Source organism: Sapajus apella, unplaced genomic scaffold, assembly GCF_009761245.1.
Source record: "Sapajus apella isolate SASKATOON/1434 unplaced genomic scaffold, GSC_monkey_1.0 scaffold175, whole genome shotgun sequence".
NCBI lineage: Eukaryota > Metazoa > Chordata > Mammalia > Primates > Cebidae > Sapajus > Sapajus apella.
Genome location: NW_022437115.1, coordinates 663,701 through 686,408, shown reverse-complemented (window position 1 = coordinate 686,408; position 22,708 = coordinate 663,701). Strand labels below are relative to the sequence as shown.

Below are 22,708 nucleotides of genomic sequence, written 5' to 3'. Positions count from 1 at the left end.
ACCCTCTCTTTGTTTTACCTGGGCTAGCCTTTAAAATCTTCATGTAGCGGACTCTAAAGCTGAAATGGGCCAATGTCACGAAGTAGGGTCTACAGCCGTCTGCGCTGTCATAACCTCAATTACTCCAGCACCAGTAACTTAAAATGCTGTGCAGTGTTGATGAGCAAATGCTAAATGATACAGTAATTGCCTGGGTTGTTTTTAAATGTTAGTTTCTTTTATTATTTCTGATACTGTAATTTCCTGTCAAGAATCAGGCACTTGGAAATTGAAAGGGACGTAGAGTCAGATGAAATACGATTTTTTTTTTTTTTTTTTGGAGATTGAGTTTCACTCTTGTTGCCCAGGCTGGAGTGCAGTGGTGCAATCTTGGCTCACTGCAACCTCCGCCTCCCAGGTTCAAGTGATTCTCCTCCCTCAGCCTCCTGAGTAGCTGGGACTACAGACATGCACTACCACGCCCGGCTAAGTATTTGTATTTTTAGTAGAGATGGGTTTTCACACCATGTTGGCCAGGCTGGTCTCGAACTCCTGACCTCAGGTGATCTGCCTCCCTCAGCCTCCCAAGGGCCTGGGATTACAGGCGTGAGCCACTGTGCCCGGCTCCCAGGTTTGGGTTTCTTTGGTCAGAATCACGTTTTCACCCTGGCAGTGACTTGTCTTGATTGTTAATTAAGGTTTTAGATGCCACAAAGCGGTTAGGCTGTGAGGAAATGGAAGGGTACGGACCTCTTAAAGCACACCCATTCTTCGAGTCCATCACATGGGAGAACCTGCACCAGCAGACGCCTCCAAAGCTCACGGCTTACCTGCCAGCCATGTCAGAAGATGATGAGGACTGCTACGGCAATGTAAGCTGGCTGGGATGGCGGGCGAGGTGGGTGGCACTGGGTCCTCTGTGCACTGGGCTTCATGCCCGTGCACCAGACCCTCGTGTAATTTGTGGTTGAAAGGGGAGGACATCTGTGCTGCTGTGCCAGGCCTGTTGCTGGTTGTACTCTGCTGCCATGAGGCAGTGGCAGGTGAGGCGCTGGGTAGGTCATTCGTTTCTGTGGCTTTGAACATTCTAGTCAGTTTCCACCCAGAGGGTGGTGCTAGAACTGGACACTGAGCACCCTAGCACCAGTGCTGGGTTGCACTTGGCTTGGTGCCTGTACAACTGTGCGTCCGAGATGTTCTAGAACGCTGCCTGTCTTTCCACAGAAATCCCCACATGCCTCGTGCTTGAACTTTTGGGACATGGCGTTGGCAAGGACACTGGCACCATCCACTGCAGTGCTGAGTAGGCACGGGAGCTGCCGAGTGCGAGGGCACAGCGCTGGCTCTGAGGTGGCTGGTCTCTCAGCTTGACCATAGCTGTAGGGTCTTCAGCACGCTTTTCTCTCTAAGCTTCTTGTGAAGAATGTGGACCACGTGCCCAACAGATGGAGGATGTTGTGAGCGGCAGGCATGTCGCCCACTTTCAGCCTTGTTTCCTCGGGAGTTCCTCTTGCCACCTCCACCATGACCCCCTCATATTTAAGTGTTTTTATGAGATCCATTTTTCTGGTTTGACTTCTGTCGCCATGGCTTATTCTGACAGGCACTGTGAGGAATTCTAGATTTTATTTATTTATTTACTTACTTATTTGAGACAGGTTCTTGCTCTGTCACCCAGGCTGGAGTGCAGTGGCATAGTCTCAGCTCACTGCAACCTCTGATTCTCTGGGTTCAAGCGATTCTTGTGCCTTAGCCTCCTGAGTAGCTAGAACTGCAGGTGCTTACCACCATGCCTGGCTAACTTTTATATTTTTAGGAGAGATAGGGTTTCGCCATGTTGGCCAGGCTCGTCTGGATCTCCTGACCTCAAGTGATCCATCTGCCTTGGCCTCCCAAAGTGCTGGGATTTCAGTCATGAGTTACTGTACCCCTCTGGGAATTTTAGACTTTATCTAAAAGTTAGCCACAGCTAAATTTTTGCTAGTGTCCCCTCGTGGAGATGAAGTTTCCAGATGCCCCTACCTGCTGTGTGACGCCTCTCATCCTCTCAATGTCCTTTGAGCCCAAATTCTAAGGGAGCCAGGCTTTGGGGGCAGTTTGCATGGCCTGACGTGGCCATTTGCAGCTTCCATATATGCAGAGGCCTGGGATCCCCAAGGCCCTCCCTCCCCACCCTCTATGCCCCCCTGAGGCCCTGGCTCCCCATCCTCTGTGCCCTCCTGAGACCCTCTCTCCCCACCCTCTGTGCCCCCCTGAGGCCCTCCCTCCCCACCCTCTGTGCCACCCAAGGCCCTGACTCCCCACCCTCTGTGCCCCCCTGAGGCCTTCCCTCCCCACCCTCTGTGCCACCCAAAGCCCTGACTCCCCACCCTCTGTGCCCCCCCGAGGCCCGCCCTCCCCACCCTTTGTGCCCCCCTGAGGCCTTGGCTCCCCATCCTCTGTGCCCCCCTCAAGGCTCTGCCTCCCAACCCTCCATGTCCCCTGAGGTGCTGGCTCTCCACCTCTTGTACCCCCTGAGGCCCTGGCTCCCCATTCTCTGTGCCCCTCTGAGGCCCGCCCTCCCTACCATTTGTGCCCCCCCGAGGCCTTGGCTCCCCATCCTCTGTGCCCCCCCCAAGGCTCTGTCTCCCAACCCTCCGTGCCCTCTGAGGTGCTGGCTCCTCACCTCTTGTACCCCTTGAGGCCCTGGCTCCCCATCCTCTGTGCCCCCCCCGCAAGGCCCTCCTTCTCCACCCTCTGCACCCTACCCCCTGAGGCTCTGGCTCTTCACCCTTTGTGCCCACCAAGGCCCTCTCTCCCCACCCTCTGATCCCCACCCGAGGCCCTCTCTTCCCACCCTCTGTGCCACCCAGCTGCTCCTGCATGGTCTTTGGTCATGGTTGGCGGGTGCCACGGGGCTGCAGTGCTGTCCCTGCTGGGCCTGCTGTTCCTGCAGAGGTTGTGCTGGTGACTGGCTGATGGTCGTGTCTTCCGTGGGCTCTGTCCTCTGTTCCTCCCAGGGAAGTAGTTGGGCTCTGAAGGAGCCCACACAGGCTTCAGTTATCTCCAATCTCACGTCTTAGTGCGGGGGGTGTATGCGTGCACACATTGGCATACCTGTGCAGGCCTCTGTGCCTCTGCCTGCTGAGAGCTGGGGCTGCTTGCTTCCATTGCCATTTGTGAAGCTGGGCTCTGTGTGTTGGCAGTCAGCTATTAGATGGCCCATCCTTAGCTCTGAACAGCTGTGTGGTTTGTAAGCCTTGGAGTGGGTCCAGGCAGGGAGCTCCCAGGCCAGATAGACCTCACATGGGGACAGTCAGTGAGTCTTGGCAGACGGTGTCACGCATGGAAGGAGACTTCAGGGCTGTATCTTCTCCCTCCCTGTGGGGCTGTACCCCCTCCTTCTTGGGGAATAGGCACTGGGTGTCCCTTTCAGCAGGAAGAGGGCTCCCACATGAGGGGAGGGGTTGGCTGTGGTATCCGCCCTTGGGTCAAGGCGGGAGGAGAGCAGGTGCTTCGTTGGCTGCTGTTCTCCTGAGGTCCTGCAAGTGCTGGGGCGGTATTGCCACTGGACAGCGTTGAAAGAGCAACCTGGGCAAGCCCACACCCTGCGGAGGAGTCAGCGCGGAGGGGTGGGCAGTGTCGGGTGCTTCCCCCATGCCCATTGGCAAGCAGCTTGCTCCAGCCTGGCTGGGTAAGAGGCTGCAGGGCTGTGGTGCGGGGCTGTCATGCAGCTGGAGGAGTGCGAGCACATGGGGGCTCTGCATGTGTGGAGGGTTGCGTGGGGCTGTAGGCAAGCTCAGTTCTGTGGGGCAGCGGCCAGGGCCCACTTTTGGAGGCACAGAGGATGTGGAAGGACGTGCTGCACTGTGGTGCCATTGCTGGTGGCACCTTCCCTTTCCCCTTGTCCTTGGCCTCAGCAGAGCTGAGATGTGGGGCCTGCAGCTGGGGAGGTGGCTGCCCCTACCCAGGGGCCCTCTGGCCTTGTTGGCCCCAGGAGTGTGTGAGTGCACAGGCCCTGCTCACTTGGTATGTTTATGAGTGAGTGGTTTTCCGTTGTCAACGCTAGTTTGTCATTTCCTTTGGAGTTACAGGCACTGTTGTCTACATTAAGTTCAGTTTCTCTTTGCTGAGATTAAAAGCAATGTCTTTTAAATAATTAAGTGTGTTTAGTCGAATCAAAACATGTAGCGACTACTACAGACTCAGACCCCTAAGATCCCTGGGGCCCAATGAGGTGCCCCCAACAAGGGCACCTGCGCAGAGGCCCTGCCTGCCAGCCTGTGCAGTGGATCTGCCACCAAGCCTCCTTGGGCCCCTTCTCTTCCCAGCAGGCATCCCAGCCCCCACCTCTCGGGGGCAGCACTGGCATTCATGGGGCCCAGGGCTTCACTTCCGGGATAGGAAGTCTCAGGCTTAGCCCCTCTCTGGCCTATTGCCATGGGAAGAGGAGCCCGACCAGGCAGGATCCATTGAGACTTGGTTCAGTGGCTAGGTATCCCATGGAGGAGAATCAGGGCTGCCCACCTTGCCACCTTGCGCCTTGCTATGTGTGAGCTCCCTGGGCCTGAGGGGCTGGGGTTTTAGGACTGTAGAGGCAAGTGAAGGTGCAGTTCTCACTTTCCCTTCTTCTCGGCAGTACGACAATCTCCTGAGCCAGTTTGGCTGCATGCAGGTGTCCTCATCGTCCTCCTCACACTCCCTGTCAGCGTCGGAAGCAGGCCTGCCCCAGAGGTCAGGTAGCAACATCGAGCAGTACATCCACGACCTGGACTCGAACTCCTTTGAACTGGACTTACAGTTTTCTGAAGACGAGAAGAGGTTGTTATTGGAGAAGCAAGCTGGCGGAAACCCTTGGTAAGAACTTACAGACCTAAGCAATGTGCTGTGCAGAGTTGCAGCATGAACACATGGGGGCATACAGTGGGTCCCTTTGCCTTGTCACTGCCTTCCTCGGCAGCCTTGGATGCCTGGCCAAGGAGCACATCACAAGGGCATAGTTGGAAATGGGTGCTTAGGAGGCAGCCGGCCCGGGGGTGAGTGGGTTGTGACCGCTGGGTACACCCGTCCTCTACCAGGCATTAGGGCCCTGCTGGATGTGGCCATGGAGTCACTGTGGTATGGACAGATGCAGCCCAGACTGAGGTTTGCTGTTTTAGCCCCTCTTTTGCACATAGTGTCCCCCACTTGTCCATTTATGTCTTTTAAGGTGAGCACCGGGGTGGCGTGTGTTGGAGGGTGTGCGCATTTTCACAGGGCTAGGGGTCTGTTCCGGGGGACACCAGGAATCTGCCTTTCCCAGTGCTCTTGCCTGCGAAAGAGTGTTTTTGATGTTCCAAAAGCAAACTTGTGAATTTCTGTTTTTATTCCTGTTGAGACAGATTTCCTCTGTGTTCATGACCATTTGTGTTTATTTTTTGAGGTACTTTGTGTCCTTTGACTATTTTTTCTTGTATGTTTTGCATCTTTTTTTTTTTTTTTTTTTTTTGAGACAGAGTCTCACTCTGTAGCACATGCTGGAGTGCAGTGGCGTGATCTTGGCTCACTGCACCCTCTGCCTGAGTTCAAGCCATTCTCCTGCCTCAGCATCCCAAGTAGCTGGGATTACAGGTGCACATCACCACGCTCAGCTAATTTGTTTGTATTTTTTTAGTAGATACGGGGTTTTCTCATGTTGGCCAGGCATGATCCACCCATCTTGGCCTCCCGGAGTGCTGAGATTATAGGCATGAGCCACCGTGCCAAACCTGCATCATTTTTGGAGACAGATTGTCACTTTGTCACCCAGGCTGGAGTGCAGAGGTATGATCTCAGCTGACTGCAACCTCTACTTCCTGGGTTCAAGCCATTCTTTTGCCTCAGCCTTCCGAGTAGCCGGGATTACAGGCATCCGCCACCACACCCGATTAATTTTTGTGTTTTTTGATAGAGCCAGGGTTTCCCCCCATTGGCCAGGCTGGTGCACCTTTTTAACATGGATTTTGAAGAGCTACGTGTATGGAGACTATTCAGTCTGTTGATACTGTGTTTTTGTATGGAAGTCGCAAATTGTTACAGAGTCCATCCTGTCCTTATTTATATTTTATGTTTTTCATCTTAGTCTTTTGAGAAGGGCTTCCCCCCTAATATTTTTATCACTTGTCCCTTTTGTGTGGGCAGAGAGGATCTCAAGGCCGTGGGGTGAGGGCCTTGAAGGAAGGCGTGATGGAGTGCAAAACACAGGGCGAGAGGGAGTTGAAGGCTGGTTAGGCAGGGGCAGGACTCATGTGACTTGAGAGACTTGGGGGGAATGAGAGGAAGGAGCTGAGCTCTGGGCCGCCCCAGCAAGTAGGGAAGACCACAGCTCTGCATGGTTCACCACAGCCGTCTCTAGAAAACCTGCGCAGAAATGCTGGCAGGCAGAAACAGTCTACGGCTGGGGGCTCTGACTCACTGTTTCCTCAAGTGAGATTGCTGGGGATGTTAATGTATACTGAGCAGAAGAGGAGGGCTTTTGATGGGAGCAGTCTGAGCAGTGCTGTGCTGCTCAGCTCCAAGCAGCAAGGAGGTACGTGCCTGGCTGTGCAAGGAGCTTCCCGGGATCGTATGTGCTAGGGCCCCCATGAAGGGCTGCTGTGGCTGCTCCATGGGCTTGGCCAGGAGCGCTTTCTCTGCAGAGCTCAGTTGAGAGGTACTGTCTGCAGGTGTGTGTGTGTGTTTCAGCTCCCTTGGTGACTCCCAGAAGGCCCCTCTGCCCAAGCTGTTCTTGGAGGGCCTTGGGGTCAGTCTGGGTACCTTAGCCTGGTGCTGGTGGCAAGTCAGGACACACATTCTCTTGCCTCTGCTTGCATTGTCTTCGGGATTCTCTTCCCCTTTCCTTCAGATTTCAGGCCCCTTTGGGAAGCTGATGACTGTTGAGAGCTTGCAGGATCTGTCTGGCTGCTGGGAGGTCTATCCAGCCCTTGCTCTTACAGTAGCGGTTCTCATTCTCAGTGTGTGGCCAACAAATCCCCAAAGTCACGGGTTTTTTTGTAATACTAAGATGTTTTTTGCCTTTTGCTCTCATTCTCTGTGAGTGTATGGTGGAGTTTTTCAGTGACCACATGCTGTAGAATGGAATATGTGTGCTTTTGGTCTTTTCTAGAACTTTCTAAGGTCATAAGTTTTTGGTATAAATATGTGCTTTTTTTTTTTTTTTTTTTTTTTTTTTTTTTTTTCAAATGAGGCAGCTCTGTCCCCCATGCTGGAGTCCAGTGATAAGATCTCTGCTCATGCAATCTCTGCCTCCCAGGTTCAAGCAATCCTGCAGCCTCAGCCTCCCGAGTATCTGGGACTACAGGCGTGCACCACCACACCTGGCTAATTTTTGTATTTTTAGTAAAGACAGGGTTTCACCATGTTGGCCAGGCTGGCCTAGAACTCCGTACTTCAAGTGATCTCACCTTAGCTTCTCAAAGTGCTGGGATTTCAGGCATGAGCCACTATACCAGCCAATAGATGCATTTTTAGAGATAATAAATTTTCAGTGTTTCTATTAAACTCTTACTATGTGTTCTTTATACCTGCTATAGCCTCTGTAACTTTGTTATTCACTGAATCATTATTTTTGAAATCCTGAAGTTTTTCTTGTGCCTACATGAGAATACAGTAAGTTCAGGATCGTACCTGTAATCCTAGCACTTTGGAGGCCAAGGCGGATAGATCACTTGGGCCCAGTAGTCCAAGAGCAGCTTGGGCAATGTGTTGAAACCCTGTGTCTACAAAAGAAGACAAAAATCAGCCGGGCATGGTGGTGCACACCTGTAGTCCCAGCTGCTCGGGGAGGTTGAGGTAGGAGGACCACCTGAGCCTTGGAAGTTGAGGCTGCAGTGAGCCAGCATCTTGCTACTGCACTCCAGTTGGGGCAACAGAGTGAGACCCTGCCTCAAAAAAAAACAGGTAAAAGGAATTTGTTAATTTCCAAGGAATATTTTATACTTGAACATTTTAAATATATATGTATGATGAGCTCTTTAAAATCCAGTGTCATTTCTTACAGCCTTTCAGACAATAAAGAGTCACCGAAGCTCTTAAAGCTGCAATGTAGAGGCCGGAGAGGCCACACAGTAGCTGGGAGACAAAGCCCCTGCTGCGGCGTGGCCTCAGCCTTGGCCACCCCATGCTGCCACAGTCCATGATGCAGTAGAAACTTGCTGGATTGGCCAAGCTTGGTGGCTCACGCTTATAATCCCAGCACTTTGGGAGGCTGATGCTGGTAGGTGACCTCAGGTCAGCAGTTCGAGACCACCCTGACCAAATGAAGAAACCCCATCTCTACTAAAAATACAAAAAATTAGCCGTGTGTGGTGGCTCAGACCTGTAATCCCAGCTACTCAGGAGGCTGAGAGAGGAGATGGCTTAAACCTGGAAGGCGGAGGTTGTGGTGAGCCAAGATCACACCATTCATTGCAGTCCATCTTGGGCAACAAGAGTGAAACTCTGTCTCTGGGGAAAAAAAAAAAAAAAGAAAAAAAGAAAGAAAGGCACTTGCTGGATTAAAGATGTGACTGCAAGCACAAAGAAGGGATTGATACGTCCGCTGCTGAGTTGTGCTTTTCCCTCACAGTCGATGAGTCTACAGACAGCGTGGACCTGCCACTTGGCCTATGTCCCCCGGCTTCTCATCACAGATAATGTTCTTTTTTTTTGAGACAGAGTCTCCCTCTGTCACCCAGGCTAGAGTGCAGTAGGGTGATCCCTGCTTGCTGCAACCTCTGCCTCCTGGGCTCAAGCAGTTCTGCGGCCTCAGCCTCCCAAGTAGCTGGGATTATGGGCATGTGCCGCCACGTCTGGCTCATTTTTCTATTTTTAGTAGAGATAGAGTTTCACCATGTTGCCCCGGCTGGTCTGAAACTCCTGATTTCAGATGATCCACCCACCTTGGCCTCCCAGTGTGCTGGGTTTCCAGGCCTGAGCCACTGCGCCCAGCCTACGGATGATGTTCTTTTACCCCAGGGCTTGACCATAAAGCACAAATGGCACTGACGTCGTCAGAGTGTGGAGTGCCTTTGTGAATTTCGTGATTGTTTCCAGAACACGTGTTTTCCCATTTGTGCTGATGGTGCGGAAGCCATGGTGGGTGGAACTGCTGGCACCTGAGCACGACTTGAGGCCATGGCTGCAAGCGTTACCAGGTGATCATCCTATCTTCACTCACCCACAGGAAGAGAGAGGACAGAAGCCAGCCTGGCTTCTGAGTGTTGGTTAAAAACGATGAGTGTTATTAATGCTTTGTAGGATGAGGTAGGAAGTACGCAGAAAAGCACTCACTTCTGCTGCAAACACGAGTGTGCAGCCGCCTCAGGGAGACACGCTTGTGTGACTGTTGCTTGCTATGCTCAGGGAGCGTCTGACAGGCAAACTGAGTCTGACGGACTCAGCCTTGTGCAGACTTAGCTATTTGGCCAATGTTTTTCTTGAAAATGATTGGAGTGAGCTTGTTACTTTAAGGAAATCAACTGCCCATATTTATACCAATGATAAAATTGAAACCTTCAAGTGAAAATTAGAATTTTGGTAAATTTATTCATCACTGTGAGCCTGATACCCTCCCAATAAAATTCTTTTATTGTTGCTTATTTATTTTTTAAAAGAAATAGAGACCAAGGTCTCACTGTGTTACCCGGGCTGGTCTTGGACTCAAGCAGTCCTCTCACTTTGACTTCCCAAAGTGGTGGGATTACAAGCATGAGCTACTGCACCACTCGGCTAAAAGTCTTTTCTCTCTTTTTGAAATGGAGTCTCGCTCTGTGGCCCAGGCTGGAGTGCAGTTGCGCGATCTTGGCTCACTGCAACCTCCATCTCCCGGGTTCAAGCGATTCTCCTGCTTCAGCCTCCCGAGGAGCTAGGATTACAGGTGTGTACCACCACGCCCAGCTGATTTTTGTATTTTTAGTGGAGATGAAGTTTCACCATATTGTTCAGGCTGGTCTCAAACTCCTGACCTCAAGTGATTCAGCTGTCCCAGCTTCCCAGAGTGCTGGGATTAGAGGCCAAAAGTTATTCTTGAGGAGATACATAGTGATATCAATGAACTGATCTGTTGACACTATAGAATGAAATCTGTCAACATTTGGAAGCTTTACATAACTCAGCGAGCCACTGTCTTCCAGATGACCATTGTATGACCTATAAAATCACGTGAGGGTAGAAGAACCACTAGTGTAAGGTAGATTGATGGATTTTAGTGTCACAGAGTATGAAAATTAATTGTTACGAATCAGATTTCACATTGCAAGTAAGCTTGAAGCAGCCATCACTTTCTGAATTTTGATGTAGTATCCACGAAGAATAGCCACCAACATCTACACTTATTCTTAGCCAAAGGGTCAGGAAGTGACAAATCTCTAAAAAGGATGAGCACTTCTCCCTTTTCTAGCTGTTGATCTGAGTGAGGCTGGGTGTTTTTCTTGTCCTTACACCTAAACAAAGGTCTGGGCGGAGTGCGGGCATGGGCAGGTGTGGGGATCCGCCACTCTCCTCGTCAGCCAGACAGGAGAGGCCTGCGCAGCACACAGCAGGGCCGCTCTCCTTGTTGGTTATTTTTGTTTTGGAGTTACTTTAAAAGTTATTTACGTTAATACTAATGGGTTTATTGTGTTTTTTAAATGAATTAAATATTTCAACGTGTCCCACTTCTGATTTCCTGTGCAGTATACAGTATGTCAGTTGATCTGAAAGCTCTGTGGGGTCTTCCACAAAGGTTAAGAGTGTGAGGGGCCATGGGACTGGTAGGTTGGAGAGGAAACCTGGGGCCCGTCTGCCATCACCACTGGGTCCCTCCTTCACTAGCGGCAAAGCTGAGCTTGGAGAGCCCTCCCAAGGTGTTACAAAAGCCTCGGTGGAGCTCTGGCGCCCTGCTGGGGCTTTCCTAGGCGTGGTGGGTGCTTTGCTAGTGGCCTTGGACTTGGATCCTTGATAGTATTCATTTTGGTTTCTGGGTGAGGGTGGATGGAGGAGGGGGCCAGAACCCCCACTTTGGCATTAGAGAAGGGGGTTTTCTGTGGTCACCCTTTGTAGATTGCCCTGTATCCTCCTCTGTGCAGAGGGAGCTTTGAGGGAGCCAAAATGCCGTGTATGAGAGTGAGGCGCCTCCGGAAAGCCCCATATGCATGGCGAGTAGTTACGTGTGTCTCCAGGTCTTCAGATGTCTCATCCAGCCTCCTGGGGAGGAAAGGGCTCTGAGGGGGCGGGGGATAGGAGTGGACTTTTTGAAGTAAAAAATCAAGGTGATTCCAGCCCGGCCAACGTGGTGAAACCCTGTCTCTACTAAAAATGCCAAAAATTAGCCGAGCATAGTGGCGGGTGCCTGTAATCCCAGCTACTCAAGAGGCTGAGACAGAAGAATCACTTGAACCCGGGAGGTAGAAATTGCAGTGAGCCGAGATCCCGCACTCTAGCCTAGGCAAGAGAGGGAGACTCCATCTCAGAAAAAAAGATATTAAATTGATTCCTAGAAATACTCAAACTTCCAAGTAGGTGACAGCAAGGAGCCGTTTCGTGTTGGGAGCTGACAGGTCAGTCCACTGAACGCACATGCTCTGCTGTTGATGCCACCAGCAGAGCTTCGCCTGCAGTCTCTGTCCACACACCCCGGGCCACAGGGGAATGGATGTTGTCCATTTCATTGTTACTTGCAGGCGATGCTGGCTAGGGGATGGGTGGCACGTGTCCGTGGGGCCCTTGCTGGCCTTTCTGAGGTGCTGGCGTGTTCTGTTGCCGAGCCACTCTGGGGCTTTGGTGTCCTTAGCGTGGGTGACGTTGCTGGGAGTGCCCCTGGGCTCTTTGTTTTCTTTTTTCTCTCAGAATGGATTTCTGGAAGCGAGACTGCTTCTCAGTCCTATTTCCGAATCGATTCCTCAGCGAGTCCTCCCCAGGCCTCCGGTGTTGAGCAGGAGCACCACTGCTGCACACCCACACCCGTGTCATGCCCAGCCAATCAGAGCAGAGTGGCCCAGCTCCATTTCTTCATTTAGGGCCATTGAGAGTTTCTTTGTTTCACTGAATTCCTTTTCTGGGAATTTTTAGTTTGTGCCTTTTTGCTGAGTTTTCTGTTGAATGACAGGCCTCTTCGTGGCACTGTGAATTTGCTGTGGAGTGCAGGCAGCAGCCTGTGGCAGCTGTATCTGGAAGCCCTTTCCTGCCCCGGCTGTGGTCCTGGTGGTTTTGTAGATGGAGGTGGTTTTGTAGGTGGAGCTCAAGGCTGGGCTGCTGCTCTCACTCTCAGCCAGGAAGGCGGCCCCTCCCACGTGGGCTGGAGGGATGGCCCGCTGTGTTCTTCTGGTTTTTCTCTCCTTCGAGTTGGTATTTTAAACCGTGTCTCTTGTCACCTCTTCTGGCACTTACTGAAGCGTGGTAAAAGCTGAGGATTGGGAGATGCCATGGGGCCTTCTCTGTCCTCATCTGCCCGCAAGAGCTCTGATCGGCCTGGGCTCAAAGGGACCCTGTGTCTCCCGTGCTGGCTGCCCTGGTGTAATTTATCATGAATTTCCCTTTGTTCTTCCTCTGCACGGCGTCCTTGTCACAGGCCTGTCCATCAGAGCGGCTTCCTGCCAGCTCCTTGGTTCCTCCAGGTGTTTCTGTGCTCTGCTTTTTGTGCTACGGTGGGTCCTCCTCATGACATCTCCTCTTGAGGAACCTCCTTGATCTGTTTCTCTTTGTTTCCAGCCCCAGGTTGTGTGTGTTTGCTTGTTAAAGTCCCTGTGCGAGAGGAGGGCTGCATTTCCCCTCATGGTCACACACTCTTCTTGCTTCAAGACTCCATTGTTTCAAACCCACAGGCTGGGGTGTGTGCATGAGGCCAGGCCCTGGGGCCTCCCTCTGGCGGCAGGCCTGGATGCTGATCTGCCCAGGTCTGGGTGGGTCACGGTGCGGCTGGGTAAACCCTGGTGGCGGGGGGCAGGATGTTGTGCCCGCACTTTGGACGGTCTTAAAAGTGCTGCTGGCCCTGTTTGGAGCCAGACAGGCATGTTTCTGGATGTTCTCGGATATTTATTTGGTCATCTTATGCCTTCCTCAAATCTAAAACATATTATTGGCCAGGCGTGGTGGCTCACATCTGTAATTCCAGCACTTGGGGAGGCCGAGGTGGGTGGATCACAAGGTCAGCAGATTGAGACCATCCTGGCTAATACGGCGAAACCCTGTTTCTACTAAAAACACAAAAAAGTATCTGGGCATGGTGGCAAGTGCCTGTAATCCCAGCTACTCAGGAGGCTGAGGTGGCAAAATGGCTTAAGCGCAGGAGATCCATCAAGGCTGCAGTGAGCTGTGATGGCACCACTGTTCTCCAGCCCAAGTAACAGGGCAAGACTTTTTTTTTTTTTTTAGGTCTCCCACTTTATTGGTATGAGAAATACTTGGAGAGTTTGTTAGAAGGGTAGATCTCCAGAACCCCCCCACCTCCAAAGTCCTGAGCAGCTGGAGGTACACAGTCATGTTGAAGGGGGAGGAGAACGGATGGATTCTACCTAAGGCAGAAAGATGAGGGAAAGGAACAAAGAAAAAGGGCCGAAAAAAGTCTATGAATACATGGGTAGAAATGAGCAAAAGCACAGAAGAACCATAAAGTAACAAGCATGGCTCATGCAGCTGAGTGGAACAGCCGCAGCCAGGCATATGACGTTGCTGAGAAGGCACCATGTTGGTGTGAGGCTTCATAAGTCCTGGTTCTCCCTGGAGTCTCTGCTTCTAGAACACCACGTTAGCCGTACAAAACTCTCAAAAAAAAATTCCAGAATATCAGCCTGGGCAAATGGGTCAACATATAAGAAAGAAAGATTGCAAGGCAGGCCAGGTGTAGTCCTGCAACACCCTATGGATGCAGCACCTCTGGGGATCTCAAGGTCAGACAAACTGGTCCTGATACCCCCAAACTAAGTATGAGCTCCCTGGGCAGAATTCTTCCGAGTGCAGTGACTCCAGCCTGGAGAGAACGCCTTCACTATGGTCAGCGTCGGCTCTGGCGCTTTGCAGTCTCCTCCTGGATATGCAACTTGAGGGCTTCTTGCACGGGTGGATCCAGAGGCGTGCGTGCTGACACCTCCTCACTCACCCTTCCCGGGTCATCGCCCAGATACACGAAAACTGATGTGACCTCTCCACTGTCTGCCTCGTACTCTAAGCAGAAGAGCTGGTGGCTAGAAGGCTCCAGCTCGGAGCCTCCGCTACTGCTGCTTTCACCGGATTCTTCGTAGTCTGGGTTGCGTGGGTGGGCAGAGACATCTCGGTGTCGCGGCAGGTACACCTGCAGGTCTGGCTTGTGGGGCCGCGTCGGCGCGGGCGTGTGCCGCCTCCTCACCTTCTCCTTGGCCACCTGCTTCACCTTCTTGTTGTGGTCGTCCTGGGCGATCTGGTTCCATCGTTTATGGAGCACGAAGCCGTGGTTCATGTCCAGCTGCCCGCCAGGCTTGCAGCAGTGCCCCGGCCGGGGATGCGGCCCCATCTCCATCCAGAGCCGGGGGCGCAGAGTCGCTGCCACCTCAACAGCCCTGACAACTGCCACCCGTCCACAGGGTTCGCTTCGCCCCTCGCTCAAAAACTTTGTCTCTTAGAAAAGAAAAAAAATCTCAATGCCGGAACTTTTGGAGGCCGAGGCAGGCGGATCACGAGGTGAGAAGTTGGAGACCAGCCTGATCAACATGGTGAAACCCCATCTCTACTAAAAATACAAAAAGTAGCTGAGCGTGGTGGTGCACACCTAATCCCAGCTACTCGGGATGCTGAGGCAGGAGAATAACTTGAACCAGAGAGGCAGAGGTTGCAGTGAGCTGAGATCGCAGCACTGCACTCCGTCCAGTCTGAGTGATAGAGCGATACACCGTCTCAGAACAAACAAACAAAATCTCTTGAAGGCTTAGGAACCAAAAATGAGGTGTGCTTGTTAATAATATATATTAAATCAAAGCCTGTATTTGAAGCTTGCTCTTCGAATTTCTGCCATCTTTGAATAAAAGTGTTTTACTGTGGTGGAAATACCAGAGGAAGATGTTCTTAAGGCAAGTCCAACTTGGGTCTTTCAGGGCTTTGTGATTATAAACTACTCTTTTGGTCCCAAGCACTGAATTGGGGCCCCCAGCTTGGGAGGTAACTTGAGGGCGATCATCTTGTCCTGTTGACAACTCTGAGGGCATCCATCTTTCCTGAGGCAGTTCTGTGCCTCACCACAGCTTTAAGGCAGCAGTGACTTGTGTTATCTGCCCGTTTCTACAGCATGGTCCTCCCCCACCTTTCCCCTGCCATGTGGGTGCCACTGGCAGTGAGGGGACAGCAGGCACTGTTTCTGGTATCTGCAAGCTCCATCTGTAATATACTCTGTATATGCAAGCAAATACAGATTAAGGCTCTGCACGGCAGTGGTGTGTGTGCTGGGTTACATGTGGAGTTCTCTGCTTGTCCTGAAGTGAGGCTGGCTCTGAGGGGCAGGCCAAGGGCATAGGGAGTTCATGTGGTGGGAGGAGCATGGAGATTTCTGTTTGTGATTCTCACGGGAGCCTCTCTTTCTTGTTTCTTTTCACAGGCACCAATTTGTAGAAAATAATTTAATACTAAAGATGGGCCCAGTGGATAAGCGGAAGGTGAGTGATCAGTGGTCCTGCTGTTCCCCACACACGCCTGCATCTTCCCCAACTCCAGCTCAGAAGGGCAGTGTGGTGGCGTGGAATCCTTCACCCTCTCTTGATTTTCAAAGATCATCTCTAGATTTCATAGCTCAGGAAGGCTTACCCCCCTTGAGAGTAGCCATGTGGAGCCACACACGTGGCCAGTTAGGGCAGAGCAGAAGCAGCCTCACACACACCCGGGATCCTGGGGCTGCCCATTTCGAGGTTTCCATCAAGTCGAAGAGGCCATGTCTGATATCCTAGCCAGTGGTCTAATATTTTATTAGAAGTGTTTTAAAAACATGAGTTTCCATCCTGTTTGCCGAGTTAAGAAAAGATAGATAGATAGATAGATAGATAAATCAATAAATAAATAAAATAAAAATTTAAGGATTGTTCATTTTATGGATTAAATGGATTCAGCACTTACAAGTGTTGCTCCTGTTTGGAGCCAGGCAGGTGTGTGGATGTGCTCAGATATTTATTTGGTTATCTTGTACCTTTTTCAAATGTCAATCATATTATTTCTAGAGTAGGATGCATCAGATCTGGAATTCTAGTATGAGCACGCAGAACACAAACCAGTAACTGTTAGCTTTAACCCTTGGTTAGAAAATACAGGACTCCATGTGCTCACTTAGGGCCCCTTCCAAGCGCAGGCTTCTGGCCTCCGTTCCTGGCCATGTATCCTCCACAGGCAAGGATCTAGGTGTAGCTCGGTGGAGGCTGGCAACCGAGAGCAGGCTCCTGTCCCAGGCAGAGCAGAGTTTCTAGGGGAGCCACGGGCCTGACTTGGATGGGCTGTCCACGCTAGCTCAGCAGCAGAGACCTATGCTGCAGTGCCTGTGACCTTAGAAACTGGGCCGGGTGGGGCAGGAAGTGCACTGCCCGCGGGTGAGTGCACGGGTGGGTGAACCGGTGGTGGCCATGGCCCTGTGCCTTGAGCAGCTCTGAGGGGCCGCTCAGCCCTCAAGGCTGCGGGAGATGCTCTCAGCACTGGCTCTGAGCCCAGATAAGCATGGCCTGTTTTTTTTGTGTGTGTGTTTTTTGTTTGTTTGTTTTGGAATCAGGGTTTATTTGCACGAAGACGACAGTTGTTGCTCACAGAAGGACCGCATTTATATTACGTGGATCCTGTCAACAAAGTCCTGAAAGGTGAAATTCCTTGGTCACAAGAACTTCGACCAGAAGCCAAGAATTTTAAAACTTTCTTTGTCCACACGGTAGGTCTGTTCCCAAGGATTCCTGTGTTCAGGGTAGTGGGAGGGCTTTGCACCATGTGGGACAAAGCCATGGGCCTTGGCCAGAGGGAGCAGCGGGGATCTGGGCAGCTGCCTTGCCCTTTCCGACATCCCAGACACCCACACTAGCAGCTCAGTCCCGAGGGGCCAGGAGACATCCTGTGCTTGTTTTTGAGTTTGGTGGTGACTAGCAGGTGGGTCATCTGCCTACATATTTGCTTTCTGCCTGTGTGGAATGAAGAACCAGCATGCCCATGTGCTTCCAGGATTTGGAATGACTGGTAGTAGGCAGCTCACCTGGTTGGGGTGGGGGTTTTGGAGGGACTTCCTCAGGAACACTCAACGGCTTCTGTCTTTGCAGCCTAACAGGACGTATTATCTGATGGACCCCAGTGGGAATGCACACAAGTGGTGCAGGAAGATCCAGGAGGTTTGGAGGCAGCGATACCAGAGCCACCCGGATGCCGCGGTTCAGTGATGTGGCCTGCGGCCGGGCTGCCCTTCGCTGCCAGGACACCTGCCCAAGCGCGGCTTGGCCGCCACCCGGACGCTTCCAGACCACCTGCCAGCCATCACAAGGGGAACGCAGAGGCGGAAACCTTGCAGCATTTTTATTTAAAAGAAAAGAAGAAAAAAAACACCCAACCACACAAGGAACAAAACCAATAACACAAAGGAATTCAGGGTCGCTTTGCTTGCTCTCTGTGCTCCGTGGAGGCCTCTGCGTGCTCTCGTTGCCCTGGGGACCCAGCTCCATGCACGTCAGCCCAGTCCTGCCCAGACTAGTGGACAAATCTGGTGTCACCAGCTTCTCCTAGCATCAGTCCAAACCATGCGCCCGCCCTGCCCCAACCATGCACTGGTCCTGCTGTGGCCAAGGGGACCGGGTGTATTTGGCTCTTTGCGCCCCTCACGCTGTGGTCCCAGAACTCTTCACCAGGGAGGGAGCCTCTGCAGCCCTGCTGGGTGGCCACGCCTCTCTGTAGGGGGAGGCTCTGTGCTTCTGTCATGTGCTCCCTTTCTTGCGTCTCCCCGTGTATGGCCCTTAGGCGTGGCTGGGCCCGTTGCATGTCCCTGTGGTGGCTCTGGTGGCAGGCTTTCGTGGCCTCTGCTGTGTGTTGGCAGGCAGACTCGTGGTGAGGAGCGGGAGAGGATGGAGTGGCACAGGAGCAGGCTGCTGAGTGGAGGGTGCCGTCCAACGGCCCTGGCTCCCTTGTCCTACTGAGCAGTGTTGGTCTCTAAGAGCTGGAAGCCAAGTGCAGGCTGGAAACTGTGCCGTCAGAGGTGAACCCAATCAGCACCCAGCCAGGTTATCGCATGAGAGAGAGTCCTGCTCCAAGCCTTGGGTGGGGCCGGGAGGTGCCTTGGAGAATCCAGCCAGAGCAGAGAGGGCCTGCTGACCTCTGTGTGGAGGAGAGAGGCCTAAGGGCCTCCTAAAAGGTTTAAATATGCAGGCCACCCCAGTTGGTGAAGTAGGGTCTGAGAGAACCCTGGCATCAGCAGTCCCGGGGTGCTTCCGTTTCCTGAGGACAGCACTGGGGAGTGCAGGCGCCAGCATCACACACACCCCTTTTGTGTTGTGGTTAAACATTTCTCAGAGCGAACTCAGAGTTTCTACATCTCTATTGAAAATCTCAGCCGTCTCATGCTGCCGGCTCATCTGGTCCCATGAAGAGTGGACTTTCCCCATTACCGTTGCACAGGAAGCAAGAACAGCGCACTTAAGCCACAGCTGGTCTCGTTTCCTCTGCTGGTTTTGGGGCTGTTGCCCTTTGATGCTTTGGTGGCCTTGCTCTGCTCTATAGCACAGACAGGCCAGATGCATTTGTCCTTTCCGTTGCTACTTCCCAGGCAGAGAGAGCTCCTTGTGGCCTGGCAGGGCATGACCCTTCTCTCTCTGCCCAGGTTGTCCCTGGAGGGCAGCCCTCAGTCCCATGCGGGAGAGGCAGACATTGCTGTCCACAGACGTGCCTCTGGCTTTGTATCCACCCTCCCTGGCCCCTACCCCCAAGTTACAGATGACTCATCAGTGACCCTGTGTGCCAGGCCGGGTCCAAATTGAGAGGGAAGGTGTCCTTTTGACACTGCTAATGACAAGAATGGCTCTTTGTAGCTAGGCAAGTGCAGATGGGGGCCTCGGAGGGGCAGAGATGTTCCCGAGTCCTTGCCTGCGGTTTCTGCCTGGGCCTTGGCGGCTGCTGTGCAAGAGCTACATGTGAGTCTGTGACTGTGAGCTGGAGTGTCCTGGGCCGCACCTGCCCTGGGGTGCCCAAAGGAGCAGGACGCTCCGGGGCCCAGCACGTGGCCCTGGGCCTGTGGCTGGAGTCGGAGTCCTCTCTCTTGGCTTTTGGAAAGGCTTGCCTGTGTTGGGAAGTCTTTCTTGGCCCTTTCAGGAATTTCTGTTCAGGCTTACTCCTCCTTATCAGCTGTTTTACCCATTTCAGAACGTCCTATGTCTGCATGTAAGAGAGTGGCTTCCTAACCCTCCTAATTGCACATGCAGGCACAGAAAAGACGGCTTTCAGGCCGTCTGGTTGTAGGGAAACAAGCAGAGCTGGGACGAGGCTTTGATTGGCGCACTCGGCTGGGCTGCTTGGGGAGACTCTTCTGTGCGTTCTTCTCTGCATAGAACCACCACCTCCTGGGCGTCAGTGACAAGCTCTGTCTTAACCTCCAAAGCTCAGAACTAGGGGCTCAGAGCCAGAGCTGGCTCCTGACAGCTGAAATGATGGCCGTTGCCTGAGCTAGTGACAGCCAAGCCCTTCTTGTGGGTCACCTTTCTCCTCAGCCAGCCCTTTTCTTACCTTTTTAAAGGCCCGTGTGTTTTCTTTCCTTACGCTGTGCTTGTTCTTGTCAACTCCAGTTTTATCTAGCACATTCTTAGAGCCATCATCTGGCACACAGGTGCCTTGCATTCTACGGTGGAACGTGGGGGATCGCCTGTGCTTACGTGGAATTACAGTGGTGGGTTTATCCAAGGTGAGGAAGATGGCACCTGCTACAATAGACCTGGGCCATGCATCTCCTCACATGTGGGAAATAGGTGGCATGTCAGGACCAAACCCTGTGTGGCTTCTTGGCACAGAGGGGAGGGAGGCTGTGGTTGCTGCCGGCCTAGGTGGTCTAGGTGCCTTGCCTTTCTCTGGGGACAGACTGGGGCTGGCTTCTGTGGGATTCTTTTCTCCCCTCTGTTAGGCCCCAGCTAGAGAAGAGCCTCTCCATCCTAGTGAATGGCTCTGCACCACGGCTACCATGTGGAACCTTAACTTGTGGAAGGCTTGTTAACAATTCGTTTTGAGAGAGATGGCTGGTTATGCCACAGCTGCTGGGGACTCCACCTACTCCAGCCTTCTTGGGACAGACTGTGGAATTTGTGGCCCTTGCCCAGAGGAATTGTGGAGACTGTCCCATGGCACAGACCCCCAGGCACCAGCAGAGGGCTCTAAGTGACTCAAAACATTTGTCTCCGACAAGATTAGCTGTAGGCCCGCCACCCAGAGAAGACCACTGTGAGCATTTTGGCCTACATCCTGCCCCCCACTTGTTCACTTTTAAACTATACTGGAGACATTCGACACACACCGTTTGCATTGTCTTCTCCCTTGATTTTATCTTAAGCATTTTCCCGTGTCATGAGTTTCTCAGAGACACGTTTTTAACAATTGTAGGGTTTAGTCATTGTCCATTTTACTGTAATTTATCTGACCATTTCCCTACTCTAAAATATTTAGATGGTTTCTGATTTTTCCATTATTTAAATAATGCTGTGATGAATGTCTTCAAATCTTTTGATTTTTTTTACCGATTTCGTTTTCCCCTTAGATGCCTAGAAGTGGTATTTTGAGGTCAAAGAGTTTGTTCATTTTAAAGATACTTCTCTCTCTCAAACTGATGTTTAGATGCTCAGAGTTCCAGTAGCAAAACCACCTTAGTTGTGTCCTGCAGATTCTGAACAAATCAGTTTAAGCCGTGTTCCAAAGAATGTTTGAATGAGACCGCTCTTTTTTAATTGCTAAGATAATGTCATTACTGCAGTCCATTTGTGGCAGATTTTTTCCAGGAGCCGGTTTCCTCTCTTGCGTTGCGAGATCCTGGCTCCACCTGCATGTTAGCTCTCCTCCATCCGTGCTGCTGTGGCTTTCAAGTGCTTGGTGATATTTTCGGAATCTTGTACTTTGTGTCCACAATGGTACTGAATTTGCATCTGCACAGTCAGCAGAGATAACAAGTGTTGAACTGACCTTGCCACGTGCTTAGTGAGCGATTTGTAATTAAGTTTATAGACTCAGAAAGTACATTAGGCCATTTGGAATCGGTAGCAGAGCAAAGCCTCTACTTGGAAAAAACCATGTAGCTCATTGGGTTTATAAGAGTGTATTTGTCTCCCCGCACCACCCCACATTGGAAGGTCTTAGTGGTTCAGAAGAGCCCAGCAGCCAGGCTGGCTTTTTCACGGCAGGGCGTGGTTGTCGCAGCTGGTGTAGATTTCAGGCCTCCTCCGCCCCACTCCCTGCCCACATGTTGCAGATTGCCTAGCTGGCGTCAAGTCCAGACCACCCAAATTTGGTTGCAGATTTTAGTTTCTCCACTTCAGTTGTGGTCCATTGATTCTGAGGGGGAACATGCAGCAGATTTTTCTAGGCGCCATGTTCATTGCTGCTTCACTCTACCAGAGATTATGGCCAAATTGCACACAATTTGGTTTCTTGCCCTCCTCTGAGGCCCTGAGGACCCCTCGCCTGGCTGGTCCACAGACCCGGGGTGCTCACTCTGAGACTTCAGAGATCGCAGCTGCTTTGAGAATACGGTGAAGGTACTATGTTCTGGAAGTTGTCATATGCCTTTCCCCAGTTATTTTCAAACCTGACTTGAACCTCCGTTGACTCACTGGGTGGGGTCCCTTCTTAGGCAGCACATGTGGGAGGGGCCACTACTTCTGGCCCAAGATTGCAGGGTTGTAGACAAGGCTGCCTGTGGAGAACCGGTCTGAGGAGGAAGCTGTTTCCAACAAAGAGCACTTTTATCTGTTGAGATTGCTGTGGTGAGCAACTGAACGAGCCTACGTGTGTACCTGAATTTTCCCCATAACTCATTTCTTCAATATGAAGAAACACCAAACTATGTACAGAGAACTTTTTACAAAAGGCAGACCTTTTTTTTAGCTGTGTAACCCACGTAGCCTAACCATCTGGCAGAATGACTATGAATAGAGGTCATTTTGCCGGTAAAAGCCTGTATTATGACTACAAGTTGGACATGGGCAAAACTAAATTGTTACAGTATTTAGAGCTGCTGTAGCCATTCCTTAACATAAAATAGGGTAAATGAATAGTAGGTCTTTCAGGTGGGTGGCAGTCAGTTAGAACATGCGTAATATTCTCTACCTGGTCTGTAGCTGTAACTGTGATGTACAGGCAAAGCAAAAATGAAGAGAACTTATGAAAACAAATAATGCAATGATATTAGGATATACACTTTTGTATTTTTATTCTTATATAAGGTTATTTGCTGGCTATTGTTGGCCTCTAGTTCAGTCTGTGTTATTTAAATTCTAATATATGAATTATTTGGATTGAATTCATGTTCGGGGCCACGTTGTTGTATGTATTGATGTACAGCCTTGAATGTGAATAATTATTGTAAACTATATTTTACAACTTTTTTTCTGGCTTTATTATATAAATTTTCTATTTGGTCAATGATTTAATCATATAATTTAATGAATCTGTTTATTCTTTTTTTTTTTCCCCAAATATTTGTGCATTAGGTGTAGTTACCAGATGATGAATTTTCCTCGTATGCTCGGTAGTCTTGTAATAAAAAGCATGTAGAGTGTAGACGTTTGCTGGCATGGCTCTTCCTTTAACCAGGGCATGGACTAGGGTCGGGGTC

At 51.3% G+C, this 22,708-nt stretch overlaps 1 protein-coding gene and 1 pseudogene across 5 annotated transcripts in view; one reads left to right on the top strand and one right to left on the bottom strand.

Moving 5' to 3' along the window:
* The window catches only part of PDPK1 (3-phosphoinositide dependent protein kinase 1), an 80,107-nt gene extending 57,454 nt beyond the window's left edge, over nt 1–22,653 (top strand). For all 4 annotated transcript variants that reach the window (XM_032268144.1, XM_032268146.1, XM_032268145.1 and 1 more), the window contains 5 exons: nt 678–851; nt 4,598–4,815; nt 15,494–15,551; nt 16,646–16,798; nt 17,178–22,653. In XM_032268144.1, coding sequence (XP_032124035.1) covers nt 678–851; nt 4,598–4,815; nt 15,494–15,551; nt 16,646–16,798; nt 17,178–17,294 — 720 coding nt within the window. In that variant the 3' untranslated portion in view covers nt 17,295–22,653. The remainder of the gene's footprint in view (nt 1–677; nt 852–4,597; nt 4,816–15,493; nt 15,552–16,645; nt 16,799–17,177) is intronic.
* On the bottom strand, nt 13,259–14,587 carry LOC116542922 (annotated as a pseudogene). Its single transcript, XR_004265407.1, has one exon. The product of XR_004265407.1 is annotated as a UPF0561 protein C2orf68 pseudogene (transcript).
* Nucleotides 22,654–22,708: the final 55 nt, after the last annotated feature.